At 36.7% G+C, this 13,143-nt stretch overlaps 1 protein-coding gene across 1 annotated transcript in view; it reads left to right on the top strand.

Moving 5' to 3' along the window:
- The window catches only part of LOC111177364 (uncharacterized), a 34,778-nt gene extending 22,110 nt beyond the window's left edge, over nt 1-12,668 (top strand). The window contains 2 exon segments of the mRNA XM_089913608.1: nt 11,079-12,383; nt 12,386-12,668. Of these exon segments, the coding sequence (XP_089769734.1) occupies nt 11,079-12,383; nt 12,386-12,519 (1,439 nt within the window). The 3' untranslated portion in view covers nt 12,520-12,668.
- Nucleotides 12,669-13,143: the final 475 nt, after the last annotated feature.

The following is a 13,143-nucleotide window of genomic DNA, read 5'->3' as shown; positions in this document are numbered from 1 at the left end:
AGGTCTGTGCTCTAATTTATTCCCAATTAAATGTTACTTGTGCATTAGATTCCACTTCCTCTCACCTACCCAGGACAGTGCCTAGGGTAGTCATTGGGCAAAATTCCTGGTCTGTCATTTATATATATTTTTTTGTTTATTTGGGTATATGGACAGCATTAATTTTTCCAGAAAAATAGAAAAATTCAAATATGAAGCGCTGATTTTTAAAAATTATAAATGACCTAATATCCATCAACACTAATTTGCTCTGGAAGAAATCTTTACACATATATTATGCCTTTATCATTCTTCTGTTACAAGGGAGCTTCTATTAAACGTTTAACTATAACCTCATTGGAAGAGAATTAAACACACAGGATTTCCTTCCTTTTCATAAATATCTCTTCCTATTGTTCTATTCCTCACCGCTTTCCAAGATCCTGTCTCATTTTCAGTTTAGTGTACTTCAAACTTAGAGTGTTAAGAAAAGACATCTTAGCCAATTCTCAAAGCTCTGCTATGTATATGTTCAACCTGGGTTTAGATCATTTAAATGTATCTTGATCTCACTTCAATTGCAAACATAGTCCAGTGTCATTAGTGAATGTAAATTTGCTTTACAGACAATAAATTGCATCTGTCAACCACGAGGCTTTCCATTTTAAATGTTTATAGTTATCTACCTATTTGATTAAAAGCTAATACATTATCGTGATAATCATTAGCTAAACATTTATTTATTTATTATTTTTAATAAATAAATAAATTTATTTATTAAATAAATTTTAATTTATTTAAAGTAAATAAAGGGAAGTCCGTAAACATTTACTTTATAATGTATTCATGTCTTTCTAAAGACTCAGAGTGATTTGAATGGCTCATTGTTCTTTTAATAAAATCTCTCTACAGAATTCTGAACCAATGACTTAAAAATCATTTTTTTCCCTCTATGAATCTGGTTAATAATTCAAAATTATTCTTTGAGCCATCCTTTTCACTTTCTTTTCAGAAATAGTGTTTGGATTATTTTTAAGTGGAGAGAAATAATATTGAACTCAAGAATAGGGTAGAGGCTGTAGTCCTAGCCCGCCAGTGGCTAACTGGGTGACCTAAGCAAGTCTCTTGTGACTGTTGCCTTGAATTGCACATCTTGGAGAAACTAAGGAAATTAACCTTAATATTTCCTGAGCCTCTTTCTAGCTCAGGAAGAGGCTGAGCTAGACATCAGTTATGAGGTTTATGACATCAGTTGTGAGGTTTAGAAAGCAGGAGCCTCTAGCATCTGGTCCTTGTGTTCATCTTCTTGTCTTTACTGCTCTAACAGCATCAGAGTCAGCCTTGAAAAAGCAAAGAATTCACAGTTGGATGGTCTGAAGGATTGGCAAGTATTAGCACAGTCACCCATCTTTGCCTGACTGATTGCTGGGGTGGTTATGAGTTGAGAGCATAGTAACCACAGGGCCTTTTTAATAACAGATGCAGGTCGCCAGTATACCAGAAAGTAAGAAAGACAGGGTCTAGAATCACATTTTGGGAGGTATTCATGGGTTCTGCCTGGCAACTCAGATCCAGAAGCCACAGGTTCAGCAACAACAACAGAAATACAGTTTAGAATTCTGATAGGCAGGCTTCCAGAGCCTAAACGGATAAAGGAGTAAATATCAGTTTATAGACTGAGTACGCATTTAAGCGAGTACGCATTAAAACAGCTACTGTGTGAGGGGTCCTCTACTAAGTACATGGGGATTAAAAAAAAACGCAAAGAACTGGTCATAGTCCTCGCCCAGAACTGTAAGAGCTGACCACAGGAAACATTAACTCGAACTTTGCTTTGCAGTTAGAAGACATTCAAAAATCTTGAATCAAAAAATGTAACTAATAGTGGTTTAGCTGGAGATAGGTCTACATAGAGGAAGGGGGACCGATTAAATGATATTTCAGGATCCTAAAGCCTACTCAGTTCTGAACTTTATAGCAATATCGTGAGGCAGTCTGGATACTTTTATACAATGTTGAGACAGAGAAAAAAATAGTCTTGAATCCCACTTCTTTAAGAAAGCAGGTAACAGCACGTTGTAGTACAAAGACCACTTGATTGGAAATCAAGAGAAAACTTTATACGTTCACTAGTTCAAGAAATACTTATTAGTTATGTAATATATGCCAGGTTCTGTGTGTGGCCCTGAGGACAAAAGAGTGTATAATTTAGTCCTATATAACTGTCCTTAAGAAACTTAAAAGTCTAAGGAAGGAAGACAAGACATTGGAAGTAGAACATTGAAGTATAATGACTGTAGTAATTGGGGAAATATAAGGTGCTGTGAGTTAATTTTTGCAGGTAACATAATTATTATTAATATATATAATTTAAATAAGAATAAATTATTATCATGAGCCTGGTATGATTGTAATGTGACTTTAATACATATAAATAAGTGTCCTTTCCGGGAAAGATCTCCTCCCCTTACAAAGGCTATTTTGGCTTAGCATCTATTTCCCCACATGCTTAAACAGCCTGGATATTATATGCTTTTAACATTTTTGCCAATTTGATGTTTGAAACATATTTTACTTTGCATTTCCATGATTAAAAGTGAGGTTGAAAATTTTGTTATATGTTGGTCATTGGTGTTTCTTTTGTAAATTTCCTGTTCCTATCGTTTGCCCATATTTGTATTGCATTATGTTTTCCTAACTGACTTGTAGGAACTCTATATAACTAATGATCTCTTCTGTTTTATTAGTTGCAAATATTTACGCCCAGTATGACTTTTCACTTTTAATTTTGTTGATTGCCTTGTATGTTTGTGTAGTCAAATCTGAGAGCTTTTTCCTATATAACCTCCAGGTTTCATATATTTTTAAGGACTTTCTCATGCAAGATTATAAAAATATTCTGATATTTTTCTGGTTGTTTTATAGATTTATTCCTAATGTCTATTGCAATTATAATTTATTTTTATAAGGTAGCAGTGGTACGTTTATTTTTTTCCCTAGATTGGTAAGCCAGTTGTCCCAAATCATTTGAATTTCCATCTTTCCCCAAATATTCAAAATGCCCTGTTTAGCATATATTAAGTCCCTATAAATAATGGGCCTATTTCTAGAGTCTGTTCTGTTTTATTATTCCTTCATTCTATCCTTGTTTCAGTAATACAATGTTTTAATTAACGTAGCTGTATGTTTTGTTACCTAGTATGGACAGATCTCCCCTCATACGCATGTTTTTTCTTTTTCAAAAATATGTGTTATATATATTAAGTTGGGGGCGTATTAGTTTCATAGGGCTGCTGTAACAAAGTACCACAAACTGGGTGGCTTAAAACAATGGAAATGTATTGTGTCACAGTTCTGGGGACTAGAAGTCTGAAATCAAGGTGTTGGCAAGGCCATGCTGCCTCTGTAACCTGTAGGGGAATCCTTCCTAGCTTCTGGAGGTTTGCAGGCAGTCTTTGGCATTACTTGGCTTACAGCAGCATAATTTTATCATCACATGGTACTCTCCCTGTGTGTCTCTGTGTTTTTGCATGATCATCTTCTTATAAGGACACCAGTCATATTAGATTGGGGCCTACCCTACTACAGTGTGACTTCATCTTATATCTGCAGTGACCCCATTTCTAAATAAGGTCACATTCTGAGGTACTAGGGGTAAGGAGATATATATATGTATGTGTGTGTGTATATATATATATGTACATGTGTGTACGTATATATGTACATGTGTGTACATATATATGTGTGTGTGTATATATATATATATAATTTTTTGGAGTGGGGGACACATTTAACTCATAACAGGAGAGAACTGGCATCTTTAAATTATTGAGTGCTTTTCACCCCAAAACATGGATTTTTCAATTGATTCTCTTCAACTGTTGAGAGTCAGCAGTGTTGCTGCTTTGAAGTTACTGTGCCTGTTTCTTAAACTGCTTTTAAGATTGTTCTCTGCCTCTGATTTTAGAATTTGGCTATGATATCCTTGGGTGTGCTTTTCTTTAGATTTAGCTTCCTTATGGTTTGGGACTTCTTGAATCTATAACTCATCAGTTGGGAATATCTTCCATCCTATTCCTTCAATTATTGTGTTATTTCTATTCTCTCTTCTTGTTTTGAGACTCCTGTTATATGCATGTTAAATCCCTTGAGTAAATCTCATAGGTCCCTTATGCTCCAATCCTTTTTTTTATTGGTGCCTGTGAGATCTTAGTTCCCCTACCAGGGATCAAACCTGGGCCCCATGAGTGAAAGCTGGAGTCCTAATCACTAGACTGCTAGGGAATTCTCTCTAATCCTTTTTTTTAAAAGAGATAAGCTTATATGAAAAGATATATGAAAAGAACTATGTAAACTGCATCATCAGGAAATAAAACATAAAATAAGACTAAATAATGGTCAAAAGAAAAACAGGTGAAACAGGAGATTAACTGAAATACAATGGGATAACTTTTTGTTTTCTTTGATAAACTTTTTATTTTACAATAGTTTTAGATTTACAAAAAAGTTGCAAAGATGGTACAGAGTGTTCCCTATATTTCACAGCCAGTTTTCCCAATTAACATCTTACATTAGTTTGGTACATTGTCACAATTAATGAATGAAGGTTGATACATTATTTTTAACTAAAGTCTGTACTTTATTCAAATTAACTCAGTTTTTTAACCTAATGTCTTTTTTTATTTCTAAGATCCTGTCCAAGATATCATGTTATATTTAGTCATCATTTCTTTTTAGACTCCTCTTGGCTATGATATTTTCTAATCCTTTTTAAAATTATCCTTAGTCTTTTTTTTAAACCTCTGTTCTTCAATTTGCTTATTTTTATTGATCTTTCCCTTAGCCCAATCTGTTGTTTTACCCATCCAATTGAGTTTTTAATTTCAGGTATTCTGTTCTAAATGCTTATTTGATTCCTTTTGGTTGATTCCAAATTGCTGTTAAACTTTTTCATTCTTTTTTCTACTTTGTCTATCCTTCTATTTTGTTTTCTCTTGATATTGGTCAGTGGTACTAACACTTTGTATGTTTACTAAGTGTTGTTGGTTTTTTTAATAGATCCACCTTTGTTTCCTTTTCTTTTTTAAAAAATTAATTAATTAATTTTTGGCTGTGTTGGGTCTTCATTGCTGCGCACGGGCTTTTTCTAGTTGCGGTGGGTGGGGGGCTACTCTTCGTTGTGGTGTGCGGGCTTCTCACTGCGGTGGCTTCTCTTGTTGCGGAGCGTGGGCTCTAGACATGCGGGCTTCAGTAGTTGTGGAGTGCCAGCTCAGTAGTTGTGGCTCACGGGCTTAGTTGCTCCGCGGCATGTGGGATCTTCCTGGGCCAGAGCTTGAACCTGTGTCCCTTGCATTGGCAGGCAGATTCTTAACCACTGCGCCACAATGGAAGCCCTGTTTACTAAATTTTGATTATGTGCTTGTTGTCATGATAAAAGCACCATAGAGGTTCAAGCTGATATCATCTTTCACCAGGAAGAGTTCTCTTTTTTTCTCTTTAAAGTAGATAGGATCATCTCAGCCAAGCTGAGTTAGTGCTGGGTTGCAGTTTTGATACGATTTATTTTACCTCTTGGTTGCTTCTTTTCCTAGGATGTGGCCCTCAATTGAAAATGTGGCAGCTCTTTGTCTCCTCAGTCCTGAAAAATTGTGGGAGATTTACTTCTGACATTCAGAGGTTTTCAGCCTAGCTCTCCAGAGCCCCACCCCATACAGCTTAAAAATTCAGATTCTTTGGGAAGAATCTGGTCATGTCGGGGCTTCCCTGGCTGTCCAGTAGTTAAGACTCTGTGCTTCCACTGAAGGGGTCGTGGGTTTGATCCCTGGTCGGGGAATTAAGATCTCGCATGCCACATGCCGTGGCAAAAAAGGAAGAAGAAGAAGAAGAATTTGGTCATGTGTTTGAGGTCCCTTCCATCCTGAACGTTACTTTAGCCAGTTGTAAATGCCAAAATCTATACTGGTTCCTTTGCCCTTCTTGAGTGGCCTTCTGTGAGGCATCAGTCTTGGATTCTCAGCCAGAATTGGTAAGAATTTAGGTCCTCTAGGTGAAAAGTGGCTGTGTATCCTCAGCGTCAGTTTATTACTCCTCTAGAGCGTTCTTTTGCTTGTTTTGTTTTCAAGCTCCTCCCAAGTCTCCATTAAACTTTTCTTTCCAAGTAGAGGACATATCTTTTAATATCAAATCTTGTATCTGTTTTATCTGTCCTATTACCTAAAGAGGGTAGCACAAGGGAAGTTATATTGCAGTGTGAAATATGACAGACAGTGATATCAGCGTTTTCTGGGTAAGTTGATTAGCTGTTTGACATCTGAGGTATCTCACTGTGGCACTTATCTTGGTGAATTCCTTATCATCTATGGTCTGATCCTCATATTTGCAGTTTCAGAAACTTGAAGTTAGTGTAGAGATAGATTTAACCATGTAAGTTTACAAATGACCGATGAGTTAAACGGAAAGTGGATTTATATTACATTGAGATCCAGAACTACCAAGGAATTCATATTTTTATGTTGTCTGGCAAGAAAGAAAAAAAAAGGAAACAAAATTCTAATCCTAATTTTGCTTGGCAAGTGTGCAGTTATACCAAAGGGAGTTAATGGTGTGATGCAAATATGTAAAGCTCTTAGATAAAGGTATCATATTAGTTCTAGCCCCACAATAAACTCTACCTGCTTACTGAGATAAACAGATCTAGCTAGTATTTGGTGCTAGTCTCTTTTCTTCCAGGTTTTGTGTGAATAGGAGGAGCCTACCATTTTTTGTATCTCTAACACCTCTTTTTTCTATGTTCTGTTACCATCACTTTACCTTTTTTGTTGTTTGTTTGTTTTTGTGGTACGCGGGCCTCTCCCTGCTGTGGCCTCTCCCGTTGCGGAGCACAGGCTCCGGACGCGCAGGCTCAGCGGCCATGGCTCACGGGCCCAGCCGCTCCGCGGCATGTGGGATCTTCCCGGACCGGGGCACAAACCCATGTTCCCTGCATTGGCAGGCGGACTCTCAACCACTGCGCCACCAGGGAAGCCCCATCACTTTACTTTTGATTGATCTTTTATAGTTGATAGATAGATAGATAATTTCTTATTTTCAGTGTTTTTGTAGGGAAACTTCAGTGCTTCTGTATACTCTCAACAGATACATAGTAGGAACCAAATAAGTACTTTTGGCCACTCTTGAATTTAGAACTTTAGAACCCTGAACTCTCTTTGAACAACTTCCTAGCCCTCTACTTTGTCATTTTGAGTTATTAGCTTTACTGTTTCTTTCATAAGTATAGTTGCATGAATGATCCCTTAGAAGGTATTTGTTTGCTGTTCTGGGGACCAGTGGCATTGAAGGGTGTGCCAGTGGACTTTACCTTGTGGTAATGAAAAGAATCAAACCACTGTCAGATACTATAAGTGATAACAACTGCAGGAGCCTTGTCTCATGGGTTAAGTATAGCTTTGCAATTACTAGAGACTGCCATGACTTTTTCCTCAAACGTCAAAATGTGTGGGATTATGGGATTTACAAGTGTTTATCTGAGCTGGGCTTTGAGTTTAGGGACCAGAGATCTTAAAATTTTATTTGTGCATGGAGACAAGATATTTCTTTTATTATTAAACAGATGATTGCTCTTTTCTTCAAAACATTGTACGTAGATAACTTTATTATGTTGCCTTAGCAGCATCAACATTCCTATATTTCATAGTTCCTGAAGATAATTTAGGACACAATTTTGAGAGCCATCATAAACACCCAAGCCCATATCCTTCACCAAGATTCCGAGCATCAGCTTTTCAAATCAGATATTATCTTCTAAGTAGGAAGAACCATATTAATAGATAACCGAGGAAAAAATGGAGAAATGTCATAAGACACTTAGCCAAGAAAGAATCAGATAACTAACAAGCAAGTCGCAAGAAATCCTTGTAAATAATAGTTCATCTGTCCATTGTGGTGGTGGTACCAATGATATTGGTACTAGGTGGTAGATTTGGAAATGCTGGTTAGTGTGCACTGTGCAGAGCCCCCTCTTATCTGTGTATAAAACAGAGTTCACCCAGTGGGAGCAACATTCAACTTCATTTCTACGTATGTTTATCCATCTTCTCACATATCTTTGTGATCTCAGAGGGAGGGATAACCTCTTTCATTTATTTATTTATTTATTTATTGTGGTACGCGGGCCTCTCAGTGTTGTGGCCTCTTCCGTCGCGGAGCACAGGCTCCGGACGCGCAGGCTCAGCGGCCATGGCTCACGGGCCCAGCTGCTCCGCGGCATGTGGGATCTTCCTGGAATGGGGCACGAACCCGTTTCCCCTGCATCGGCAGGTGGACTCTCAACCACTGTGCCATCAGGGAAGCCCCCCTCTTTCATTTATTAATGAATTTCTGTATTTGTACCCCAGACTCCATTATTTTCTACTTGTTTTAGGACCTTGATTTAATGATTATTTCATAATTCAGTGTCTCCCTCTTTGAATTTTAGATATCAAAAGTTTTTCTGGGTTTCCCTGGTGGTGCAGTGGTTGAGAATCCGCCTGCCAATGCAGGGGACACTGGTTCGATCCCTGGTCCTAGAAGATCCCACATGCCATGGAGCAACTAGGCCCATGCACCACAACTACTGAGCCTGTGCTCTAGAGCCCGTGAGCCACAACTTCTGATCCTGCATGCCACAACTACTGCAGCCCGCGCCTAGAGCCCGTGCTGCACAACAAGAGAAGCCACCTCAAGGAGAAGCCCGCGCACCACAAAGAAGAGTAGCCCCCGCTCACCGCAACTAGAGAAAGCCTGCATGCAGCAACAAAGACCCAACACAGCCAAAAATAAATAAATAAAATAAATAAATTTATTTTAAAAAAAGTTTTCCTTACTTTTGAAAGAACATCTTCTGTAACAATGCTCTTTTATTTACCTTTTAATTTTATTCTCTGCTTTCATTATCAAACTTTTCATGCTCATACCTAACAGCCTCAATTCTATTCAACTTTAATCTTTGAAGTTAGACTCTTATCATCTATTTTTCTCCTAAAATTATTTTGAAGAGACCCCTGAATCCTGAATTCTTTCTTGATAGAGATCTGTTCTTAGTCCTTTCCATATTCAGACTTTCAGCTGCATTTGATATTTTGTCTTTGCTTGTGTGACATCGCTAGATTATTTTCTGTTTTAATCTCTTTCCAAGTGCTTTTTCATTAGTTTCACTTCCTCCCTAACACAAATGCATGTCTTTTAAGGTTTATATTTTACTTGTTTATTTTTTATCCCAAAGAACCATGCATTCTGATATCCTCAAAAATAGTCCTTCCATGTCATTAATTCCCTGATATATTTTTTCAGCTCACATATCTCATTTGAGTTCCCCATACTTTCCATGCTTAGAGTGTATTGCTACTTGAATGTCCCACTTCACTTTAAATCACTTTAAACTCAATATGGTAAAAAGTGAAATCACCAAATTTCTCTAAGTAGCCTCTTTTTCCTTCTTCAGTATTTCTATAATTTGTACCAGTATTATTGGTACTATTAGTTCCTTTAAGTACCACTTAGGGGATGTACCACTATTACTTCCAGCTTTCTTGGCTAGAAACCAAGTATCTTTATGAATCTCATTTTGTAAAAATTCCTCATGATCAATGTTAGTATATTTCTGTTTCTTTCTTCCTTTTTATGTTTTAGATTTACTCCTATACTAAATTCTTTTGTATTATCCTAATCCAGGCCCATGTCATTTATATTATACTTTCTTGCTGAATTTGATAGCCTTATTCTATTATCCATTTTATTTATTTATTTTTGTTTTAATTTATCTTTGGCCACGTTGGGTCTTCATTGTTGTGTGTGGTCTTTCTCTAGTTGTGGTGAGTGGGGGCTACCCTTTGTTGCAGTGCATGAGATTCTCATTGCAGTGGCTTCTCTTGTTGTGGAGCATGGGCTTTAGGCACATGGGCTTCAGTAGTTGTGGCACACAGGCTCAGAAGTTGTGACACGTGGGCTTAGTTGGTCTGCGGCACGTGGGATCTTCCCGGACCAGAGATTGAACCCGTGTCCCCTGCATTAGCAGATGGATTCTTAACCACTGCGCCACCAGGGAAGTCCCCTATTATCCATTTTAGATGAAATTAACAAGCACTTCATCTAAAACATCACACATTTATCGTGTTGCTACTATGACAGAAAACTTCAATTTTTCTCTCTCCTACTACATGACATTTCTCTGTTGGTCAGAATTTGTTATTATATGATTCCATTTCATTTTTCCTTTCTTATTTTTTCCTCTGCTTTCCAAAGACATATATTTGAACTAGTATCATTGACTCTTTGTCATGTCATGTACTTTTTATATCTTTATTTTTAATTATACTATGAATTTTGTCTCAGTGCTATCATTTCTTTTACCACACTTATCTATATTAATCCTTTCCTTCTTTAAACTTCCATATTAATCAGAACTGATACTGTATAATCTTTTGTTTTATCAGCAGTGGTTTATTTTTATTATATATTTTTCTGTAACTGATGAGTGAGCTTTGTTTTCCCCTTTATATTCCAGAGGGAAGAAATATTGTCTTCTGCTTAATCCTGAATATTATATCCAAAGTCCGAGCATTAATTCCAAAGCAGAAAGCTTCTGAAAAACAAATAGTGTCATGGCATGATGTTAGAACATTTTTCAAATGATGGTTCTACACATTAGAAGAATTGGAATTCAATAACCAATTTGAGAAACACAAATAAAATTAAATTATAAGGGAAAAATAATTCAAGAGGAAGATCATGAATATAACAGTTTGAGGGAAATATTAAATCTCAGCTCAAATCTTTTAAACAACTGAGAGTTTCTAGAAGATAAAGACCTCATAATTATGACACAAGTGGAGCTTAAAACATAATTCTGCTTCAATAGATTTTTTTTAAATGCAACTTATAAATGAAAAATAATTTTAAATATAAGAAAGGATGCATTTGTACCTCAAACCTTATTCTGGAAACAATTTAAATGTAAACCCATAATTCAGTACTAATGGAATCTGAGAAAATTTGTATGAGAGAGAAATGTAAATGTAAACTATGTGATAAATCCTTCAGCCGAAACACTAGTCTTATTCAACATCAAAGAATACATACTGGAGAGAAACCTTATGAATGTAATGAATGTGGGAAAGCTTTTAGTCAGAGCACTAACCTTATTCAACATCAAAGAGTCCATACTGGGGAGAAACCTTATAAGTGTAATAAATGTGAAAAAGCTTTTAGTCATAGGTCATCCCTTAGAAATCATGAGAGAATACATAGTGGAGAAAAACCCTATCCTTGTAATGAATGTGGAAAAGTTTTCAGCCATATTTCAGCCCTTACTCAACATCACAGAATTCACACTGGAAAGAAACCATATGCATGTGTTGAATGTGGGAAAACCTTCAGCCGGAGCACACATCTTATAGAACATCAAGGCGTTCATTCTGGGGAGAAATCCTACCAGTGTAAGAAATGTAGGAAAGTTTTTTGCCACAGCTCATCACTAATCCGACATCAGAGAACTCACACAGGAGAAAAGCCCTACAAATGTAATGAATGTGGAAAAACTTTCAGCCATAATCCAGCCTTCATTCAACATCAGAGAATTCATACTGGAGAGAAACCTTATGAATGTAATGAATGTGGAAGAGCTTTTAGTCAGAGCACTAACCTTATTCAACATCAAAGAGTCCATACTGGGGAGAAACCTTATGAGTGTAATGAATGTGAAAAAGCCTTTAGTCATAGGTCATCCCTTAGAAATCATGAGAGAATACATACTGGAGAAAAACCCTATCCTTGTAATGAATGTGGGAAGGCTTTCAGCCATATTTCAGCCCTTACTCAGCATCACAGAATTCACACTGGAAAGAAACCATATGCATGTGTTGAATGTGGGAAAACCTTCAGCCGAAGCACACATCTTATAGAACATCAAGGCGTTCATTCTGGGGAGAAATCCTACCAGTGTAAGGAATGTAGGAAAGTTTTTTGCCACAGCTCATCACTAATCCGACATCAGAGAACTCACACAGGAGAAAAACCCTACAAATGTAATGAATGTGGAAAAGCCTTCAGCCATACCCCAGCCTTCATTCAACATCAGAGAATTCATACTGGAGAGAAACCCTATGAGTGTAATGAATGTGGAAAGGTCTTTAATCGGAGTGCACATCTTACTGAACACCAGAGAACTCACACTGGAGAGAAACCTTATGTTTGTAAGGAATGTGGAAAAACTTTCAGCCAAAGTGCACACCTTACTGAACATCTAAAAATACATTCTGGTGTGAAACCCTATCAATGTAATGAATGTCAAAAACTATTTTACTATAGAACATCACTAATTCGACATCAGAGAACTCATACAGAAGAGAAACCCTACCAGTGTAATGAAGTGGGAAAACCTTCGGCTTAAGCTCAGCCCTTACTAAACATAAGCGAACACATACAGTGGAGAAACCTTATCAGAGTAATGAATGTGGGAAAACCTGCAGCCATAGGTCATCCCTTAACCCTGAGCACTCACAGTAGTAAAAATCTCTTAAGATTGTTATGCAAGAAAAACTTGAGGTAAAATACTCATTTACTCAATATTATAGTGTTTGTACTGAGAAGAAACACCGTTCTTGTAATTCACCTGAAAAATGTGTTATCATTGATATAAAAATTTATAATGGAAACAGTCATCTCTAAAACTGAAATTTGTCTTTTAAAGACATTTAGAAAATTAATTTTAGAGATAATTTATTACCAATGTATATATTTGCTTATAATTAAAGCCTTTTCAGATACACAGAAGTTTTAGATAGATGATAAAAATTGTTTATATATAATCTTTTTAGTAATTCTTATCTTATTTTTAAATATTAAAGTAACACCTTTATAGAGGGTTTGAATTTTAAATTTTGACAAGTTTAATTAAGCCATAGATAAGAATGCTTTCCCCACAGAGATAATATGCATTATTTTCCAGTATTCATGGAATTAAAAAAATTTTTTTTTAATTTATATTTTTGGCTGCGTTGGGTCTTTGTTGCTACTCACAGGCTTTCTCTAGCTGCAGCGAGCAGGGGCTACTCTTCGTTGTGGTGCATGAGCTTCTCATTGTGGTGGCTTCTCTTGTTGCGGAGCACTGGCTGTAGGCGCGTGGGCTTC

This window comes from Delphinapterus leucas, chromosome 6 (assembly GCF_059928025.1).
Source record: "Delphinapterus leucas isolate spDelLeu-1000000601 "Yukka" chromosome 6, BTC_Dleu_Yukka2, whole genome shotgun sequence".
Classification (NCBI taxonomy): Eukaryota; Metazoa; Chordata; class Mammalia; order Artiodactyla; family Monodontidae; genus Delphinapterus; species Delphinapterus leucas.
This window is presented reverse-complemented; position numbering and strand designations above follow the sequence as displayed.